The sequence below is a fragment of the Girardinichthys multiradiatus genome, chromosome 17 (assembly GCF_021462225.1).
Source record: "Girardinichthys multiradiatus isolate DD_20200921_A chromosome 17, DD_fGirMul_XY1, whole genome shotgun sequence".
In the NCBI taxonomy this organism is placed as follows: domain Eukaryota; kingdom Metazoa; phylum Chordata; class Actinopteri; order Cyprinodontiformes; family Goodeidae; genus Girardinichthys; species Girardinichthys multiradiatus.
Window position 1 is genome coordinate 28,661 of NC_061809.1, and position 22,914 is coordinate 51,574.

The window sequence follows — 22,914 nt, forward strand, 5'->3', positions numbered from 1 at the left end:
ACTTTACGATCCAATGAGCAGGAGACAATTTCAACAGCATTGGTGTGAATGCACCCTGAAGGAGATGTGGGTGCACCTATTCATTAAACTTGGCTAAATACAGCAAGGAAATAGTAATCTAAATGCGGTTCTTGTTGCTGAGAATAGACAATACAACCTTTTTTAGAACTAAGAAATAGAAAAAAAAAAATCAACTGCAAAATTTTGTAAATTACCTGCCTTTCTTAAATTAAGTCAAATATGTAGAACCTTTTTCATATTTTGGATCTGCAATGATTCATAGGTCCCTTTTTTCAAAAATGTGACTACTGTTCATTAAAATATAGCATGTTTGTTTTAATGTTATTGTTAATGTGTTTATTTTTTTACTTTTGCAGGCCAAAAGTTATTTTCCATAAGGATATTGGCTTTGGTGGAAAAACTTGTTTCGAGGGAAGGGTTGGAAATGTTGTTTTCTATGTCTGCTCAATAAAAATTGGATTGGATGAAGCAGGGGTTGTTAGACCTGGGCTTCCGGGGCTGAAGCCCAGGATGTTTTCTGAATGGCCCCGGACGTCTTGATAGAATACATTTAGAAGTTGTCATGTTGCCATGTCTGTCTGTTTGGTGCTATTTCTGTTCTTAGCTTCTATATGGCGTTTGAACCGGAGGAGAGGTGACAGGTGTTCTCTATCTCCTTGATGATCTGCTGAGGAGTATTTAAGGAGGAGGCTGCCAGCCACTCACTGCCAGAGTGTTGCCCTTTTTGGTACAGCTCAAGCCACTTTACCTTTGCCTTGACCTTGCTTTGCTCTTTTGTAATTTTGGATTTGTTGCATTGCAGGTTACCTGAACCTGACTTTGCCTTCAGCATCGAACCCGGCCTGGATTACCATCTTCTGGAAAGTGTCGAAGCCGTCTCTGCTTCCCCAGGTCCGTTACTTTGGGCACAGGTTTTAAAAGAGTGAAATAAACACAAAGTAAAATCAGCTTAAGTTCGCCTCTGCGCAGAGGGAGAGAGATGCCCCAGCCAACACCTGTGAGCAACAACTCTGCTCTCTGTCCGCTTCCAGCTCGTTTTATTAAGTCTCCAGGGCGTGTTCAACATTTCCTTTTTTACATATATCATATCTCTTAGTTGTACAACATAACAGTTCCTTATGTCCAAATAAGGAGTGCTTCCTGTTATTACTTCCAGCAGGCTCCTCTTATCGTCTCCTTCACTCCCTATCCGCTGCTCCTGTCCTTCCCCAATTTATGATTTCTATCAGCACATTCCAGTTACAAACATAGATAGTTTATATTCTACAAAAGAAACTATCCAGTTCCATGAACCAAGACTCAAGCCTCCTGTTTCCTCATTGGATCAAACCAGCTGGCAGTGTCTTGATTCCTTCGTTCCATGGATCTCCCTCTGCGAACCCTGTCCACCCTCCTCCTTCCATTGCACCAACTACAGAAACTCTTGGACCATCAATCATCCTGGCACACCAGTCTTCACAGCCTCCAGTCCCAAGGGTAAACAACCTCCTGGTCTCTCCACCCCCCTCTGGCAGATCTCTCCTTCAAATCAGTAAGACAGAATTATCATTTAAAGAATATAGCATTTTTGTTTAAAAACAATTTTTTTCAATTGTATTCCATATAATCACCTCCCACTCCACCTAACCTGACAAGGAGTTAAAAGGAGAAGACAAAAAATATTTGCGCATTCACAGCACCGCAAATGTGCCACTACGTGCACAGGCAGAGACGGACTCCATTCTGGAGGACTCCAGAACAGCAGTTTACTCCAGGTCGACCTGCCTCCTTACCCGAAAAGTTACACTGAGCTCCTCAAAGAGGGCTCATTTCAGAGCAATCGCGGAGCCAACCAGAGAGTGGGAGGCTGGTGGGTGTGTTTTCAGGAACAGGTGAACAGAGCAGTATAACCCAGGCTGAAGATAGTGGTAAAACCTGAATTCTGACTCGTGATGGGCTAATTGTAAGTTACAGCTAATCATTTGTTTACCCTGCAAGACATGATGCGGAGGTTCGCTCTAATGAGCATCATCGGGGTCATGATGAGGAACAGAGTAGAAGGACTTTCACCTGAGCTCCAGATGAAGTTAAATGTGGCTGTGATAGAAAACAGCAGCAACCTTCTCTGTGAGCTTCTAGCCAGATTTGCATCATAATGTGAAAATATCTGGTCCTTTACTTCAGTCAAAATAAAAGCATTTAATCCTAACGTAGCTGAACACATTAAAAGGTCCTTCAGATCAACACATTGATCTCATGGCTGCAGCCAGTCTTATAGTCCAGTTCTACATGTAGACAGAAAAAAAAGTGTTGCTCAATAAACCAGGAAAATATCTCCTGGTTCCAGTAAGATGTAGAAGAAAGAGCAACAGTAACCCTCCCTCTTCTCTTTCATATCTTCTGTGCTGATTCTAAACATACAGCTCCTGGTTTAAATATGCAGGATAATTAAGAAATAAATCATAGCAATTAATCACAGGTGGACCATTGATTAGTTAACTATTTTATTTTTCTGAATTACACATGAAATATAATATAAACTAAACTAATTAAACAAGGATACAGTTTTACTGAAGGTGAGACATACATATCATATGTATACAGTTATTAATAACTCTAATATTAGTACTGATAAGGTCCAGGATGAGACTTTATGCTATATTTTAAACACCACAACTTAACACCCTTTCCTCTCAGAAGGTGTTTAATAGTAAGAACTGCACTAATGTCTCACATGTTCAGTGCAGAACAAAAGACATTTATTGCTTGTGGCAGGCAAAATTTCTTCAGAAGTTGAATGAAGGGCTGAAAAGATGGCGGTAAAACAGAACAGGTTCATAAAAGAAGGAACAATTTGGCATAATTAAAATAAATAAATGTGTTTTAGAATTTTATCATTTGACTAAGATTAAAAAATATCAACTTTATATTAGTTTCCCTTTTTTTAAATGTGAGAAATTAAGACAATGGACCCTTAGGAGTGGAACACTTTGATGAGAATATCACGTTTAAAAAGGTAATTTATGTAGATGACAAAAGAAGCACATTTGTCCCATAGTAAACATCTCTGAGTTTAAGAAATAGTTTTAATAGCAAAAATTCAGATAAAGTTTTTTTTCTAAATACCTCAAAATGTGTCATTATCTGCTTCAGCATAATGGTTTTTCATCAGTCCTAAATTCTGTTTCTCCTTATCCTTCATTCAGCTTCTAACAAAAATATAACCAAGTAAAAATATTGTAAAAATTTTTTGTTTGATTCCTAATAACTTACATTCAATCTAAATCCACCCGAGACAGAGAACTGGTACAATACGTCCTATGTTATTTTAACTTAAAATTACTTATAAACTGTTTTATGGAAATTTGGGTTTGGGCTAAAGCCCCCAATGTTTTGAGACCCTAAAAACGCACCTGGGATTAAGTATTTTTGTGCTGCTCTTTTGCAATTTTTAACCAGTCAATTGAAAAAAAAGATTTAACCTAATCGATTCTTAGTTCAAAACCTTAAGACAACTTTCAAAAACATGAGTGAGAGCCTTTAATTAGTTATCCGTACAGAACCTCAAAACACTTGTTTTATAATTTGATCATTATATGAACCAACATTTAATTCTGCTTTCAGAAAAAGACTAATAACCATTTACTAATTACTAGTTTTAAATTTGATTCCCAACAACTAAAAACAAAGATCCCCGCAAGCTACCACTGCAACATTATCAACTGCGTGAAGCAGCCACGCCTGCGGTCACGCGCAAAGACAGCGACATCAACCGCGTGGAAAGAACACAAGCTCAGCTGGCACGAGGGAGTTGAGGTGAACGCATATCCCGAGCTGTACGCTTGTACTGGGATGAGTTGAAAATGAAATGAAGTGCGGGAGCGTCGCCGAAGCCGCGCGTAGTATGTGCGAGCTCTGAGACAGAGGATGCTGGATCATGAAGCGGCGGCCGATATGCGACTGGTCCAGCAAATCGGCACGGGTATGAAGATCCAGGGCGGTGGCGAGCACGTCGGTTGCAGCAAGGTGGGAGATGGCCAGGACAGCCGGGCTGTGTGCTTGCAATGTCAGGATGAAGTGGTGCGGGTCTGTCCGGGCAGCCCACACAGTCCCCGCCGCGCCTTCGCGACGCGCCTCTCCTCCGGATCCGCAGGTAAAAAAAGGTTGCCTGTGTAGCATCCGGGCTTATACATTTTGCATGTACTATTTCTCCACCATTACCATTAATGAAAAGCTAAAGCGTGGGTTCAAAAGTAGTGAGATACTTTTATCCAACTTAAAATTAGACACAAATTTAGTCCAAATAACAAGTACACTTATCTTTGAGTCTTGTGTTCTCATTGAGCATTTTGCTGTGATGTTATTCATTCAATATATGATAAATTATGGATGCGGTTCCGAGGCTGATAGGATTTCTGGAGTCCACCTGCTGACTTCCAAAGGCTTTGGAAATAAATTGCATCTGCAAGTTTATCTCTAAAAATGGAACAAAATGTAATTTCCCCACCTAGGAAATGATTCAGTCAGTGAAAAATGCAGTCTCAGTACTGCTGTTGATCTGTTTGGATGCAGCTGTTTCTGTAAGATTAGAGAATAAGAACAGAAAAGGTTTTTCTTCTTTTATCTTTTCAATAAGCAGAAACATCACTGTTGATTTCTCTTATCCAAAGCAAAATGCAGTAATTCTCTTGTGGTCTCTGACTGCACTCCAAAAAATTCCTGGGTTAAACCAACACTATTTGAGTTATTTTGCTGACCTAGTCCAGGGTCAAATATTGGTCTGTCCAGCCCTTGGTGTTGGATTATGGGTTAAAGTAAGTAATGTGTTGCCCATTTTTGGCCTGTCACATTACAAGGCAATACTGTGAATGATGCAAAACTTTAAAAAGGAGTGAGCAACAGAAAGAACCAATAAGTGTCTTTAATATTTAGCATGCCCTTAAAAAACATATTTAAAGTCTTTTTTGCTGGTCTTTTCAGAAAACAAAAGTTGTGTCAACTTTTTTCATAAAACATTAAAGCATCAATTCCTGACCTGATCCAGACAAAAAATATACGCATGAATAAGTGAACCTTAATTATGACAGCAGCATGAATTTCAAAACAAACCTTTCAATGTAATTTTGTTTTGTTGTTTAAAATGTAACATTAAAATAGAATGTTAATAATCATCTTTATTGGTCATTGTACATTACAACAAAATTTGTCCTCTGCATTTAAACCATCCCTTACTGGGAGCAGTGGGCTGCCATTGTGCAGCACCCAGGGAGCATTCTGGGGCTAAGGGTCTTACTCAGGGACCCTGAGTGGTAATGTGTGGGATACAAACCTGGCCCCTTGTGTCCCCTCCGGAACACAAACCTCCTGTTCTAACCACTAGGCCACCACTACTAACTTTTGCAGCCCTGTCAGTCTTATAATTTCCACAAATTTCCTCCATTTACAGAATTAATTCAGCCTTGTTATTTGACACCTTTGGGAGAAGAGGGTAGAAATTGCTGAAGATAAATTAGATGAAACAGAAATGAAGATGACGAACTACAAGAACAATTGCCAGGGCACACTTTGACTGATGAGGATAAAGGTGTGAATCGAGATGATATTGAGGGCAGTGAGGCTGAAGGTGCAGTTAAGAGGTACATGAATTATGCCCTCTTAGTTGTTACCATATGTTTGGTTAAAACTTTTCTGTGGCTGTTCCAACAGCATAAACCCAACACCTGGATTAAAGAAATAACTGCAGTTTTGTGTATGTGGGCAGCCTGAGGAAATCCTTTTTGTGCTGAGACAGATTAATGATCATCGCTGTCTCCCCTGATAGCGGGTGTTCCACATTAGGTCTGTAGTTTCCAGTGGAGGTCATTTTGATCATTGACCATGGAATAAATAATGATGGATTAATTCTGTTTATTCCTGTAAGCTAAAACCACACAATGAACAATGAATGTAAGATGGTGTTGTTGTGATTATGAATATGAATATATTAATATTATATTTAATATTAAAACTTTAATATTTCACGAAATAATAATTCGGTCTGTTAAGGGTTTTCCTGTGAATACCAGCCCAATAATGATGAGCCAAGCTCTGGCTTTGTTGAACAGCACGCAGAATGAATTCCCCCAGTTTCTTAAAATACAAGAATTTATTAACAAAAATAAGTCAACTCAAAATCAAACATATTTCAATCAACAAACTCTTTACTATGCTACAACAACCCAACTAAACTACCAAGCAAAATGACAGAATAAGGAAGACTAATGGGCTATGTACAATATAAAAATTTGAATCAAAGATAGTTGAAAACCATGGCCGAAAGAATGATGCAACATTACCATGCAATACTATTTATGTTTGAGAAGGAAGGATTATCTTGAAGAATCTGGAAATGAAGTTAAGTTAGTCTTGGAACCAACTTAGCCAATAATTGGTATACCTTCATATAAAACATTGTTTTAATAAAATAACATTTAAAAAAAATGATTTCCTGAATAAAACCAACCCTCTGGATGACTAATTCTCAACAGTGTTTAATTAGCTGCCTTTATTTAGTAAAATAATATTTAAGGAAATATTATTTTGAATAAGACCCCTATTTGAACCGCCACCTTGACATGGTGGAGGGGTTTGAGTGCTTGAATGATCCTAGAGGCAATGTTGTCTGGGGCTTAAATACCCCTGGTAGGGTCTCCCATGGCAAACAGGCTCTAGGTGACGGGTCAGACAAAGAGCGGTTTAAGACACCTTCGTGACGACTACAAAATCGAGGCACATGACATCAGCCGGTACGGCGGAGCCAGGGTCCCACCCTGGAGCCAGGCCTGGGGTCAGGATTCGTTGCAGAGCGCCTGGTGGCTGGGCTGCTCCTCGCGGTACCCGGCCGGGCCAAGCCCGAATGAGAGACACGATGCCATCCCCCAGTGGGCCCACCACCTGCAGGGGGAACCATGAGGGACCGGTGCAAAGAGGATTGGGCATCGGACGAAGGTGGAGACCTGGGCGGCCTGATCTCCAGATGCTTGGGCTGGCTCTAGGGACGTGGAATGTCACCTCGCTGGGGGTGAAGGAGCCTGAGCTTGTGCGGGAGGTTGAGAGATATCGACTAGAAATAGTCGGGCTCAACTCCACGCACAGCGTGGGCTCTGGAACCTATCTCCTCGACAGTGGCTGGACTCTCTTCTACTCTGGAGGGGCCCATGGGGAGAGGCGGCGGGCTGCGGTGGGTTTGCTTGTTGCCCCCAGCTCAGCCATCTTGTGTTGGGGTTTACCCCAGTGGATGAGAGGGTTGCATCACTGCGCCTTCGGGTTGGGGACAGGTCTCTGACTGTCGTTTTGGCCTACAGGCCAAGTGGTAGTGCGGAGAACCCGGCCCGTGGCGTCCCTGTTAGGGATGCTGGATAATACCCCTCCCGGGGACTCCATAATTCTGCTGGGGCACTTCAATGCCCATGTGGGAAATGGGGCGTGATCAGGAGGAATGGCCTCATCGATCTGAATCCGAGTGGTGTTTCATTATTGGACTTCTGTGCTAGTCACAGATTGTCCATAATGAACACCATGTTCAAGCATAACTGTGTTCATCAGTGCACTTGGTACCAGGACACCTTAGGCAGGAGGTTGATGATCGACTTTGTTGTCGTGTCGTCAGACCTTGGGCTGCATGTTTTGGACACTCGGGTGAAGAGTGGGGCTGAGCTGTCCACTGATCACCACCTGGTGGTGAGTTGGATCCACTGGAAGAGTAGAAAGCTGGACAGACTTGGCATGCCCAAGCGCATAGTGAGGGTCTGCTGGTAACGTCTGGCAGAGCCCTCGGCCAGGGATGTATTCAAGTCCTACCTCCGGGAGAACTTTGACCAGATTCTGGGGGATGTTGGAGACATAGAGTCTGAGTGAGCCATGTTCTCCGCATCTATTGTCAATGCTGCTACCTGTAACTGTGGCCATAAGGTCTGCATTGCCTGTTACAGTGGCAATCCCCGAACCCGGCGGTGGACACCGACAGTAAGGGATGCTGTCAAGCTGAAGAAGGAGTACTATCGGCTGAGGCCAAGCGTGCCACGGCCTGGGCTGTAGCAGAGGCAAAAACTCAGGCCTGGGAGGAGTTCGTTGAGGTTATGGAGAAAGACTACTGGTTGGCCTTAAAGCGAGGCGGAAGCAGTGCTTCGCCAACACTGTTTACAGTGTGGGTGAGGGGCTGCTGACCTCAACTGGGGACATTATCGGGCGGTGGAAGGAGTAAGAAGGGTGACCAGAGGGTGTGTTCCAACTATAGGGGGATCACACTCCTCAGCCTCCCTGGTAAGGCCTATGCCAGGGTATTATAGAGGAGAGTCTGGCCGAAAGTCGAACCTCGGCTTCAGGAGGAGCGGTGTGGTTTTCGTCCCGGCCGTGGAACACTGGACCAGCTCTACACCCTCTGCAGGGCACTTGAGGGTTCAGTTTGCCCAACTGGTCCACATGTGTTTTGTGGACCTGGAGAAGGTGTATGGAGTCGGGGGCCCTTTATTAGGGGCCACCAAGTCTCTGTACAAGCGGAGCAGGAGCACTAAGTCGGACTTGTTCCCGTTGCATGTTGGACTCCGGCAGGGCTGCCCTTTGTCACCGGTCCTGTTCATAACTTTTATGGACAGGATTTCTAGGTGCAGCCACGGCCCGGAGGGGGTCTGGTTTGGGGACCAATGGATTTCGTCTCTTCTTTTTGCAGATGAAGTGGTCTTGCTGACTCCTTCTAGACAAGACCTACAGCATGCGCTGGGGCAGTTCGCAGCAGAGTGTGATGTGGCTGGAATGAAGTTCAGCTCCTCTGATCTGTGCGGATCCGTTGTGGTGAAGAGAGAGCCGAAAAGCGAAGCTCTTGATTTTCCGGTCGGTGTACGTTCCTACCCTTACCTATGGCCATGAACTTTGGGTCATGACTGAAAGAACGAGATCCCGGATACAAGCGGCTGAAATGAGCTTCCTCCGTAGGGTGGCCGGGCACGCCCTTAGAGATAGGGTGAGGTGCTCGGCCATCCGGGAGGAGCTCGGAGTAGAGCCGCTGCTCCTCCACATTGAGAGGAGCCAATTGGGGTGGCTCGGGCATCTATACCGGAGGCACGCCCCACCGGGACGAGGCCCAGGGGATGACCCAGGACATGCTGGAGGGACCATGTCTCTTTGTTGGACTGGGAACACCTTGGTATTCCCCTGGACTAGCTGGAAGTGGTGTCTGGGGAGCGGGACATCTGGGTGTCTCTACTCAGTCTGCTAACCCAGCGACCCGGTCCCGGATGAAGTGGAAGACGATGAATATTTTGAATAAAAACCAAAACCTTTGGATAAATGTGTATTAATGGTGTTTAATGAGTTATCACGTTTAGTAAAATTATATTTAGGGAAATATTGTTTCCTAGATTGGAAAATTACAATCTTTCTGGGTAAATGATCTTCAGCTGACTCAAAATGGGAGAGCATGTGTTCTTAGTCGTTAGCGGTTGGAGCTAACCAAAGAAGCTTATAGCTGGTTACCAGAATCAAATACCAAATCAATACCACTAATAAAAGAGTTGAAATGCATAAGTGTGGACGGCGCCTTATGGCCGATCTTCTGTGTTTAAAAACCACCCTTTAAATAAAGTTTGTCTTAACTTTAAAAACACAACACAAACAAAAACTGAATGACATGAAACAAACATTGTTTAGATTATTTCATTCTAAACTGATCTTCTCTGCCCAAACAGTACCTCTTACGTAAACCGTGCTGAAGTTGCATGCAGTAAGGCGGACGATGCTGTCCTGGCCTTCTTTTCCAGGCCGTGAGGGAAATCCGCCTGATTATGGCTGCTTCTGGAGGCCTCAGAAGAATAGCCAAGTCACGCTTGTCTTATTACACTCTTTAGAATGAATGCCAGATTCTTGAACAGCAAATAATTTCTTAACTTTGTTGCATGTGATTGTAGTCACTCCAAGTTGAAGTCATGTCTTCTTGCCAGCAAGGAGACATTAGTGCGCTGTCTCTCCTCCAGCTCTGCTGGTGACCTGTGTGGAAGAGGTCTGTTTGTTGGAACGTGGGGTTGTCACAGGAAGTCCGCTGTTACTTCTGTTTCTGCCTGAGCTGGAAGTAGGTTAATGCGATTTATTTTGAAAGTTTCAGAAAAGTTCTTACTAGCCTTTAATGTTGTAACCCATGGCTGCAGTCCCAACAATGTTAAATATTAGCCATTAAAGTTATTTACACTGTGATGAAGCTAATGTTTGTAAAGTTATGTTGATAATGGTTAAATTCTAACTTTAGCTGATTAATTTTGGCAACAAAATTGTTGTTTAGAATTTGACATATGTAAAGGTAAAGTCTTACTGGCTTTGTATGATGTCCAGCAGGGAATGTTTATGGGTTGTATTATATTATTAGCTCAGTAAAAGTTTAGATTTTCATAAGACTTGTGGTTCACAAAGTTTCTGTTTCAGCTAAAATGTTAGTTTGTATCCAGATATAATAAGCTGAAGTCTTCTTAATAAGTTGACCTTAAACCAGAGGCAAATGTGCTTGTCAGTGAACGGCACATTTTAGCAGTTAGTGGTTTCCAGAGAAAAGTTTTAAATAGACTTTCAAAGTCAGAATCAGCTTTACTGGCCAAGTTTGTGCATCAAGCAAGGCATTTGACTCCAGTTTCACATGTTCTCAGCATACTGACATTATAATATCACATTAACTCTGGAGGTGATACAACGTAGATTAGAATAGTGCAAATGCCTGTGTTTTGTTTCCCAGTAGAGCAATGTGTCATGTTAATCAGAATGACAGTGTGGGGCTGTTTTTTGTAAACACAGCTCTGTATCGCCTACCTGAAGGTAGAAGAGTAAAGAGTCCGGACCTTTACAAATCCTTGATGGAGGGAAGGTCAGTACCAAAGATCTTCTTTGGAGACCTGATTGTTTGTTGCAGCCTGGTGTTATAGATGAGCAAAGGACAGACTGAATAATGACAGTGTAGAAGATGACTATGAGTTCCTGAGACAAATTGTACTTCATAAGTTGCGGCAGGAAAAACAACCTCTTCTTGGCCTTCTCCTGGATTGTTTGTTGAAGGAGGACCACATTAGACTTAATGAAAAGGTGGATACTAGAAATTCGCACTGATCCACAATAGACATTATGTTGTCGAGGATGGTAAGAGGGGTGAGTGTGAGGGGCTTTCTTTGAAAGTCCATTGTCATCTCAACAGTCTTTAGCAGGTTAAACTCTAGGAGTACGGCATGCACTCATTGAATACATCTCAGTTGTTCCCTCTGTCTTATTAATAAGTTTTGCCATTCTCATGTCACTTATTCACCTTCCCAGTAGGTTAAAGCCTGTCACAATCATTGCCCTCTTGAAAGAGCTGTTTGTTGTCCATTTACTGTGGTATCGTATGCCAGTTTCTCTCTGTTCAAGTTAGTTTGTTGTTCCAGTCTCCTTACTCTCCAGTTTCTCTTTGCCTCGTTTTCTTTATTCCATTTTATTCTGAGGTCAATTTCTTTCAACAACGCCATTCATGACATTCCTTTGTTAAAGATGGTCGCCTCGGCGTGTTGGTGCGCATTGTTTTGTTTTGTTTTTTGCTTTAAAACGGTCCTCTGTGATGGTACCCGGAGCTCTCTCACCAGAGAAGAACTCATGAACATCAGGGCTACTACACCAGAGGAGTTATTTCCCACTTTTCTGCCTACTGCTCTGGAATTTTTGGACATTCTGGTCAAAGGTGCGCTCACCTTTGTTCACGCGGTGAAACGCCGGAAGAGAGGGAAACGGGCTGGGGTGCTGGTACGTCTTCGCCAGCGTGGACTACGAACACCGTTACCTGGAATATTTCTCTCTAACGTGCGCTCACTTCCCAACAAAATGGAGGAACTACAACTGTTGTTGGGGAAAAACAGGGACTTTTATTCATCGGCAGTTTTGTGCTTCACGGAGACGTGGCTGTGTGGATTAATACCGGACTCTGCGCTGCAGCTGGCAGGATTCCAGCTCTACAGAGCGGACAGAGAAACGGAACTCTCCGGCAAAGCGAAAGGTGGAGGAATCTGTTTTTACCTCAACAGTGGTTGGTGCAACGACGTGACAGTGATTCAGCAGCACTGTTCTCCAGACCTGGAAGCCTTCATCATAAACTGTAAGCCTTTCTATTCCCCCCGTGAGTTCGCTTCGTTCATCCTGGTCGGTGTTTACATCCCGCCGCAAGCTAACGTGCAGGTCGCACAGCGCATGCTCGCCGACCAGATACTGAGTGTGGAGCGGACCAACCCGGACTCCTTAGTAATCGTCGTTGGTGACTTTAACAAAGGTAATCTGACCCACGAACTCCCCAAATACAGACAGTTTATTAAATGTCCGACCAGAGAGGACAACATTCTGGATCACTGTTACACCACCATCAGAGACGCTTATCACGCCGTCCCACGTGCTGCACTGGGCCAATCCGACCACATCATGGTCCACCTGATTCCTGCATACAGGCAGAAACTAAAGCTCTGCAAACCTGTTGTGAGGACGACAAGGAAGTGGAGCAGTGAGGCTGTGGAGAATCTCCAGGCGTGTTTAGGCTGTACAGACTGGGATGTGTTCAGGACTACTACCAACAGTCTGGACGAGTACACAGAGGCTGTGACTTCCTACATCAGCTTCTGTGAGGACAGCTGTGTACCATCATACACCAGGGTGAGTTACAACAACGACAAACCCTGGTTCACAGCTAAACTCAGAAGGTTAAGACTGGATAAGGAAAAGGCCTTCAAGAGTGGGGACAAAGACATATACAGAGAGGCAAAGTACAAGTTTGGCAAGGCAGTGAAAGAGGCCAAACGACTGTACTCTGAGAAGCTCCAAAACCAGTTCTCAGCCAACGACTCTGCGTCTGTCTGGAAAGGGCTCAAGCAAATCACCAACTACAAGCCGAAAGCCCCCCACTCCATCAACGACCGACGCCTCGCCAACGACCTGAACGAGTTCTACTGCCGCTTTGAAAGACAAAGGGACAGTCCTGCAACCATCTCCCACGACGCCCCCCAACAGCTGCAGCCACAATCCACCACCCCCATCTCTCCAACCTCAAGAGGGGTCTTGGCACCTCCAACCCCCACCCTGAAGTTCCCCCCCACCAGCCCCCTACCCACGCCGAGGACGGCTCTTTCCATCCAGGAGAGGGACGTCAACAAACTCTTCAGGAGACAGAACCCCCGGAAAGCTGCTGGTCCGGATTCTGTCTCACCAGCCAGCCTGAAGCACTGCGCTGATCAGCTGTCTCCAGTCTTCACAGACATTTTTAACACCTCACTGGAGACATGTCATGTGCCAGCCTGCTTCAAGTCCTCCACCATCGTCCCTGTTCCCAAGAAGCCAAGGACCACAGGGCTTAATGACTTCAGACCCGTCGCCCTGACCTCTGTGGTGATGAAGTCCTTTGAGCGCCTTGTGCTCTCACACCTAAAAGACATCACCGACCCCCTCCTGGACCCCCTGCAGTTTGCCTACAGAGCCAACAGGTCTGTAGATGATGCAGTCAACCTAGCCCTTCACTTCATCCTCCGGCACCTGGACTCCACAGGAACCTACGCCAGGATCCTGTTTGTGGATTTCAGCTCTGCCTTCAACACCATCGTCCCAGTTCTGCTACAGGAGAAGCTCTCCCAGCTGAGTGTGCCCGACTCCACCTGCAGGTGGATCACTGACTTCCTGTCTGACAGGAAGCAGCGCGTGAGGCTGGGGAAGCACGTCTCTGACTCCCTGACCATCAGCACCGGTTCCCCCCAAGGCTGTGTTCTCTCTCCTCTGCTCTTCTCCCTGTACACCAATAGCTGCACCTCCAGTCACCAGTCTGTCAAGCTTCTGAAGTTTGCGGACGACACCACCCTGATCGGACTCATCTCTGATGGTGATGAGTCTGCGTACAGATGGGAGGTGGACCATCTGTTGGACTGGTGCAGCCAGAACAACCTTGAGCTCAACGCTCTAAAGACAGTGGAGATGGTTGTGAACGTCAGGCAGAACCCAGCCCCACCTGCCCCCATCACCCTCTGTGACTCCACAATTGACACTGTGGAATCTTTCCGCTTCCTGGGAACCATCATCTCCCAGGATCTCAAGTGGGAGCCAAACATCAGCTCCCTCATCAAGAAAGCCCAGCAGAGGATGTTCTTCCTGCGGCAGCTGAAGAAATTCAACCTGCCAAAGACTATGATGGTGCACTTCTACACAGCCATCATTGAGTCCATCCTCACCTCCTCCATCACCATCTGGTACGCCGCTGCTACAGCCAAGGATAAGGGCAGGCTGCAGCGTGTCATTCGGTCTGCTGAGAAGGTGATTGGCTGCAGTCTACTGTCGCTCCAGGAACTGTACACCTCCAGGACCCTGAAGCGGGCAGGGAAGATTCTGGCTGATCCCTCCCACCCCGGTCACAGACTCTTTGAGACTCTCCCCTCTGGCAGGAGGCTGCGGTCCATCCGGACCAAAACCTCACGCCACAAGAACAGTTTTTTCCCATCTGCCACCAGCCTGGTTAACAAAGCCCGGAAACCACCCTGACACTCTCCCTTTCCCCCACACCCCCCCTTTTTTTGCTGACAGGACACTTGTAACTTGTAACTCTATGAGTTACATTAACGCTCAGCTTGGACTCCTGCTTTACTTGCACTGCTTTACTTGCACAATGATCACCTGCACTGTTGTATTGCTCTTGCATCTTATACTGCTCTATATTTACTCTCACTCACTTAAAACTGTGCACATATATTTATATTATATTGTAGATATGTTTATACTGTTTAATTTGTACTGTATTGCACCGACTACGCCAAAACAAATTCCTTGTATGTCCAAAAACGTACTTGGCAATAAAGCTTTTCTGATTCTGATTCTGATTCTGAAGTCCAAAAATTGATTTAAAAAAAAAATCCGACCCGGAAGGACGGAGGTGGCTTAGGATGGAGGGCAAGAAACAAAAACCAAAAAATACCCAACCAGGGCAAAAACAATTCAGGTGGTTAATTAACTGAAAGTCCATAGTGTCCATGCTGCAGGAACCGCCGATCAGGGCGAAAAACAGGCTGCCCCGAGGCCGGCGACGCAGCCAAGAGAACAGATGTCGGGAGGCCGGCGGCAGGGAGACCGGCAGCGAAGCAGCAGGTGATCCGGAGGTCTGCGACGTGGCCAGAGGAACCCACGAAGCGGTTCATCAGGAGGTCTGCTGCGGGGCCAGAGGAACCCACAAAGTCAGTCGGACATGGAACCTGGATCAAAGGTGGTCCACCCTCTAAGCCCTCTGAGAACTCTGGATCAGAGGCAGTCCGTCCTTGCACCCCTCTGGGACTTGGATCAGAGGCGGTCTGTGCTCGGACCTCTCTGAGACTTCTGGGGACTTGGCTGTGAACTGAGGCCCTGGAAACTTTGTAGTGGGCAGTGGCTCTGGGGACTAAGGAGCGGGCTGTGAGAAAACTCTGTTTAGGGTTTCTTGGCGATAGCACTTGATCACCACATAGTCAATGGACCTGGACAATAATCTCCCCATTTTCCCAGCCAGTCCTTAAGCTGATTTAACACATCCAACATCTGCCAAGGAGAACCATTTGAATCGAGCAGACTAGAACAGAGGGCAGCAAGGACTTTACCCCTTCCGGTTGACTCCATCATCTGGTCAAAGGAACCTGGAAGGTTGGCTGCATAGGTGGGGAGCTTAATTGCAGCCGCAGCCGGCGTGAGTGACTCGATGGCAGCTGCTGCTGACGTGGATGGCTCAGTAGGGGCTGTGGGAAGTCGGTGACAGCAGCGACAGCGGCGAGAGGAGGAAGGTTCTAGAGCTGACAAAAAAGACGTGGAGGACTTCTGGCCCGGCTTGAAGCCAGGGGGAGCCAGGTTCAGCCGGGAACCTCTGAACACTTCCTGCACCTCGGCCAACAGCAGCGGAGAAGGCTCAATCTCCACATCCTTTCTGTATCTGGCCCTTAAATTTCTGTCCTGCTGAAAAATCCACTTTCTCAGTCTTTCTGCCTTCTCTGCTCGGTCCCTTTCTTGGCTTGGTCCTACTGTCATAATGTGTTGTTGAACAGAACTGGAGTGCAGAAAGACACTTGGGAGCAGTATGGTAAGTTTCTCTGAATATTTATTTTAATGACAAGAAAAATAAAATCACTGAAGAGTCCAGAGCCAATCTTACACTGAGACATGGAACAGGAAATAATCGGGGGGTAACAGGAGGACCAAGCGAAGAACAATGAAAATAACCAAACATTTATACTGAAGGAAGAGGAGTGTGAACCAATGAAAAAGGCTGAGAGGTAATCAGATGAAAATGATAACAGGTGTGGAACTGGGTTGCAGAGGAAAACTGAGGGAAGGTGACTGATTACAACAAACGAAGTTAGACTGCTGATGGAGAAAACAAACATAAGAAAACAATACTAAATGACAAAACCCGGAGAACACAGATCTAAAGAGAACAAAAATAAAACACAACTCCAAAAAGGCAGCAGAGCATAACATTGAAAACATGAGGCTGGTGTTTATTTTCTTCAGTGTGTTAATGCTTGAGCAAAATATTATAATATAAATATTATAGTCACTGTTTACTCCGTGTTGCCTGCTTCCAGAAGATGGCTCATAACCATTAGTTTTAGAAATGAGGCCCATTCGGGGTCGCAGCCCTCCTTGTTGTGGCAGATATAACCTTTTATGAACTTCACACTTCTGAATAAAGCAGTGAGTGGAGATGTTAATAAAATGATATCTAGAAAAAATGTCCAAATCCCCACGTATTGTTAATGAAGAAGATGGTACAGCACAGCTATTTGCTTTTGGAAATTAGAAAGGTACCGGTTTAAAACAGGTAGCCAATGAAAGAGAAACGAGCCATTGGGTCAAAAATAAAGAGTCAAACTTTTTACACTCTTTTGCCCTGTGGGTCTCTTTAGTGTTAATGAAGCTATTAAAACAGGTTTTGATAGCCAACATGATATAAAACAAATCTTTAATAATGAGTCATATGTTGCTGGGTGTTAAATGTCTTCCATTTGAAACATGCACAAGACAGTAGCACAGGTGACAGCAGATATTATAGTCATATAACTTCTTTCGTGATTCCTCAAATGGTTTAAAGGTTAAGAATTATTTCCCTTATTATTTCTTGATATTGTTCTGGGTGCTAACACTTAGTTAGGGCTTATTTCTTGTAACCTTGCAGGTGCAGGAATTTTCTCATCCCTCTAGAGCAACACAAGGTCTGCTTGCTTGGTAGTTGCTTGACATATTTGAAACTGCAAGACAAAAATATTTTCCCTTACCTTGGGACTGGAGAAACGTTTTTACCTTGTTACAAAAGCATTGATTGTAAAAACAACTCAGGCTTGTTTGTGCTGAATAAATGCATGTTTTCCCCACTGTGAGTTAGATAACACACCACCTTATTTATGTGCCTCTGTCCTTGTCACAGACCGTGAACCCAGCAGCAGCAGCCACAATGTGTCTTCAGGAACCTTTTACAGCTGTGTGAGTCAGATCACAATCGGTAAGTCTGAGACTAACTCAACTATTGTTTGGAAAAAGGAAATGCTTTTACTGTTTAATGTTTGTGTGCACAGGATAATTTTACAGTCTTGTAGCAGAAAGTGTTGCAGAGAACGCTTTTTAAGCTTCCAAAACCAAAATAAGCTCAACAGCAGTGGTCATCAACTCACACAAAACGTCAATTTCCCTTCAGACAGATTTACAATAACACTGAAGCTGTTTTCCAGTACAAAAAGCAAACACACCAATAAAGCCTAATGAAATGAGCTGTTATTTCCAGGTCGGATACTTAGTATGCTACAGCAATAAAGAATCATTATGCACAGCACACTCAATCTACTGTTATACTGTATAGGTTTTAGTCTGGATTTGCCCAGCACGGCAAATCTTGACTAAAACCAAGTTTGTGATTTAAATCTAAAGCTCCAAATGGAGTTCAGTTTAACATTAAAAGTATCAAATACAGAAGAAAATACTGACTATTCTGGTTAAAAAATTTAATAAGCTTTTTAGAGCTGTACTGACCATCCTTCCTTCCATCCATCCATCCATCCATTAACCACCAGTTTATAACTTACCTTACGTTCATAACTTACGTACCTGACTGTTGCGAAGTGCCTTGAGACAACATGTGTTGTGAATTGGCGCTATATAAATAAAACTGAATTGAATTGAATTGAACTTCAACATTTATATTTTTGTGTGTGGGAGCCATATTGAAAACACTAGTGGGCATTGTTTTTCAGTTTTAAACTGGGAAATTAGAACTTGGAATAGAGTGCACCACATATTTAAAAAAATTGAGAGAATCGTAGTATTAACATACAGGTCAAAGATAAAAATACAAACAATGAAGCATGATCCCTATAATATCTTCTATTACTGCTAAAACAATGAAATGCAGAGATTATATTGATTATTGCCCATATAAACATTTTATCCATGCTATATATTTACCATATTGATAAGAACTTGACCACCTGCAAAGCTGATCAAAAGCTAGTCACACAAAATATTATCCCATTTTTGCTGTTTAAAGAGCAACACAAGTGCAATAAATTGATATTAGCTGATTATTTAGTTAATTAGTCAGCCTATCTGCTCTGGCACCCGGGCAGAGTGCAATGGCAAACTGTAGCATCCTCTTGTAGCCAGCCGACTGGCAGTGCACAAATACATGTGGGGACAGGGAACATTTAAGCGGTTTTGAAACTCTCTAATTAATAACTTGGTATGCGTTAGGTCCGGTAACCATTGCAAGTGCAATTAGCACCTAAATCTGTATTGCTGTCAAGTGACTGCCTTGTGGCAAGGTGAAAGTCTGTATGGAAAATCTACAAACATTTATTTCTTCTGACTGGAACCTAGCTTGTGCTCATGGACATTTTTGCATTACTTTTCAGCTTCTGATTTTGTTTGACAGCACTGCTAATATACTTACTATACTGCTGGCATACTCTTGAACTCAACCACTTTAGTTAGTGCTACTGGAACCACACAATTACAATTACATGAATCAGTGTGTAATGAAGAAATCCAAAAAATATCTAGTAGTATTTGCAAGTTTGGTTAAAAGACACACTCAGGTTCAGATGTAGGATTTCCTTTCTTTGTACTGAATTTTTCATTAAAGCCTAATGAGGTGTTAAAGGAGAGTTTGGACCGTTGAACCTCACTCTGTTGGGTTTTCAAAGGGAACAATTTACATAAAAAGATTTATGCTACCTTTGCTGATATGTTGGGAGCGCTTTGCAGTAGCTCAAGAGAACCAAGAAATCAGTTTAGATTTACCTTTTTCATCTTTATTTTATAACTCCTGGCTCAAAGTATGGAATCACTGCTGCTGCATTTTAGCCAGTTGGTTTGCTTTGTAGCTAAAAAAAAAAAAAAATAACTTTTACATAAATTACAAAAAAACTGTTTGATTTAGAGGCTGAACGTCTGGCTTTGTAAAACATACTTCAGTCATCTTAGCTCTAATACCCCTAAATAAAATCCAGAGCAACTACTTACCTATAAAAGTACACTTAGTAAAAAGGGACCACTCATTTAATGTTATCCCAATATCCCAAGCTCTGAACAACTTAGAGGGAACTCATACTCGTACTCGTCGTCTTCCGCTTTATCCGAGACCGGGTCGCGGGGGCAGCAGATTGAGCAGAGACACCCAGACGTCCCTCTCCCCAGACACCTCCTCCAGCCCCTCCGGGGGTAGCCCAAGGCGTTCCCAGGCCAACCGAGAGACATAGTCCCTCCAGCGTGTCCTGGGCCGTCCCCTGGGCCTCCTCCTGGTGGGACGTGCCTGGAACACCTCCCGAGGAAGGCGTCCAGGGTGCATCCGGTATAGATGCCCGAGCCACCTCAACTGGCTCCTGTTGATGTGGAGGAGCAGCGGCTCTGCTCCGAACCCAAGCTGTTCACCCTATTTCTAAGGGAGTGCCCGGCCACCGTACGGAGGAAGCTCATTTCAGCCGCTTGTATCCGGGATCTCGTTCTTTCGGTCATGACCCAAAGTTCATGGCCATAGGTGAAGGTAGGAACGTAGACCGACCGGTAAATCGAGAGGTTCGCTTTTCAGCTCAGCTCTCTCTTCACCACAACGGACCGGCACAGCGCCCCCATTACTGCGGCAGCCGCACCGATCCATCTGTCGATCTCCCGCTCCATTCATCCCTCACTCGTGAACAAGACCCCAAGATACTTAAATTCCTCCACTTGAGGCAGGAACTCCCCTCCAACCTGAAGAGGACAAGCCACCCTTTTCCGGTCGAGAACCATGGCCTCGGACTTGGAGGAGCTGATCCTCATCCCAGCCGCTTCACACTCGACTGCGAACCGCCCCAGTGCATGCTGTATGTCTTGGCTAGAGGGGGCCAGCAGGACCATGTCATCTGCAAAAAGAAGAGACGAAATCCTCTGGTCTCCAAACCAGATCTCCTCCGGCCCTTGGCTGCGCCTAGAAATCCTGTCCATAAAAGTTAAGAACAGGACCGGCGACAAAGGGCATCCCTGCCGGAGTCCAACATGCACCATGAACAGGTCCGACTTAGTGCCGGCAATGTGAACCAAACTCCTGCTCCGCTTGCACAGAGACCAGATGGCCCCTAGTAAAGGGCCCCCGATTCCGTACTCCTGGAGCACCCCCCACAGGGCATCACGAGGTACACAGTCGAATGCTTTTTCCAGGTCCACAAAACACATGTGAAAGGCACCGCAGACCTCACAGCCTATGGACGGCAGTATCGACAATAGATGCGGAGAACATGGTCCACTCGGACTCGGTGTCTCCAACATCCCCCGGAATCTGGTCAAAGCTCTCCCGGAGGTGAGAGTTGAATACATCCCTGGCCAAGGGTTCCGCCAGACGTTCCCAGCAGACCCTCACTATGTGCTTGGGCCTGCCAAGTCTGTCCAGCTTTCTCCTCCTCCAGCGTATCCAACTCACCACCAGGTGGTGATAAGTGGACAGCTCAGCCCCTCTCTTCACCTGTGTGTGCAAAACATGCAGCTGAAGGTCTGATGATACGACAACAAAGTCGATCATTGACCTCCTGCCTAGGGTGTCCTGGTGCCAAGTGCACTGATAGACACCTTTATGTTTGAACATGGTGTTCATTATGGACAATCCGTGACTAGCACAGAAGTCCAATAACAAAACACCGCTCGGATTCAGATCGGGGAGGCCATTCCTCCCAATCACGCCTCTCCAGGTGTCACTGTCGTTTCCCACGTGGGCGTTGAATTACCCCAGCAGAATAATGGAGTCCCCAGGAGGGGCACTGTCCAGCACCCCCGACAGGGACCCCAAGAAGACCGGGTACTCCTCACTACCACTCGGACCGTACGCCGAAATGACAGTCAGAGACCTGTCTCCAACCCGAAGGCGCAGGGATGCGACCCTCTCATCCACTGGGGTAAACCCCAACACGAGACGGCTGAGCTGGGGGGCAACAAGCAAACCCACACCACCTGCGAGCCCAACTATTTCTAGTTGATATCTTTCGACCTTCCGCACAAGCTTAGGTTCGTTCCCTCCCAGCGAGGTGACACGTCCCTAGAGCCAGCCTAAGCATTCGGGGATCGGGCTGCCGAACATGTAAAGATTTTGGCACCATGGCAAAGCCTACTGTTGTGATTATTATTATGAATTTAATATTTTATTAAAAAATAATTCGGTCTGTTAAGTGTTGTCTGGTGAATACCAGCCCAATTAGGCAGTGGTATTAGGACAATAGTGAAAGGGACAAGCCAAGCTCTGGCTTTATTGAACAGCAAAACTCTGCACACACACAGAATGAATTCCCACAATTTCTTAAAATACAAGAATTTATTAACAAAATCAAGTCAACTCAAAGTCAAACATATTTCAATCAACAAACTCTTTACTTTGCTAAAACAACCCAGAACAACAATATAAACAAGTGACTCAAAGATGGTTGAAAACCATGAAAGAATGATGCAACATTACTATGCAATGTTATTTGTGTTTGAGAACCAAGGATTATCTTGAAGAATCTGGAAATGAAGTTAAGTTAGTCTTGGAACTAACTTAAGCAATAATTGGTATACCTTCAAACAACCAATCACAATGCAAGATCAGATAAAACATTATTTTAATAAAATAATATTTTAAGGAATTACTTGCAGAATAAAACTAACCTTCTGGATGACTAAATCTCAGTGGTGTTTAATTAGCTGCCTTTATTTATTACAATAATATTTAAGGAAATATTAAGGAAATATTAAAATATTATTTAAGGAAATATTATTTGAACAAGAACCAAAGCTTTCTGGATAAATGAGTCTTAATGGTGTTTAACAGAGCCTGGGGGCTCATAAGATGACGTCATAAGTCACATGTTACCTTAGCCGTTAGCTGTTGAAGCTAAGGAAGAAAACCTTATAGCTATACTTTAAAAACACAACACACAACCCATCAGTAGCTGTGCAGCTAGTCTGCCAGCACTTAGCTTAGTTTTCTCAACACAAACAAGAACCAAATGTCATGAAACAAACATTATTTAGATTATTTAACTCTTCTCTGCCCAATCACTACCTTTTACGTGAACCGTGCTGAGGAAAATGTTTCTGGGCGACGAGATGAGGGATGTCCAGTCATCCACGTGTGGACTAAAAAGGACTAGTGTTGCAGCTAATCTCAGTAGCTGTAAGGGATCGGCTTTTAGCTGGCCCGGCTGAACTGTATAACGAAGCGTTGTTTGGCTCCTTCAGCTGGGGTAGCTCTCGCTATCTGGACGTGCACGCAGGAAGGCATGCGAAGCGGTCCCGGTGGCGGTCCAGGCCGTGGGGGGAAACCTGCTTTAATTAGGGCTGCTTCTGGTGGCCTCAGAAGAAAAGTCAAGCCACGCTTGTCTTATTACCCCTTTTTTAGGAATG

The 22,914-nt window shown here is 44.7% G+C and overlaps 1 protein-coding gene and 1 long non-coding RNA gene across 4 annotated transcripts in view; one reads left to right on the plus strand and one right to left on the minus strand.

Moving 5' to 3' along the window:
- Nucleotides 1-970: 970 nt before the first annotated feature.
- LOC124883345 lies at nucleotides 971-2,128 on the minus strand. The gene is made up of 2 exons (XR_007042169.1): nucleotides 1,632-2,128; nucleotides 971-1,542 (listed from the first exon to the last, which is right to left on the minus strand). It is a non-coding gene; the product is annotated as an uncharacterized LOC124883345 (long non-coding RNA).
- Nucleotides 2,129-3,181: 1,053 nt separating this feature from the next.
- The window catches only part of LOC124883046 (anoctamin-4-like), a 106,489-nt gene continuing 86,756 nt past the window's right edge, over nucleotides 3,182-22,914 (plus strand). Inside the window, exons 1-2 of one of the 3 annotated variants that reach the window (XM_047389897.1) lie at nucleotides 3,182-4,153; nucleotides 17,444-17,518. In XM_047389897.1, coding sequence (XP_047245853.1) covers nucleotides 3,928-4,153; nucleotides 17,444-17,518 — 301 coding nt within the window. In that variant the 5' untranslated portion in view covers nucleotides 3,182-3,927. The remainder of the gene's footprint in view (nucleotides 4,154-17,443; nucleotides 17,519-22,914) is intronic. The other 2 variants (XR_007042072.1, XM_047389895.1) reach the window with 2 other exon arrangements.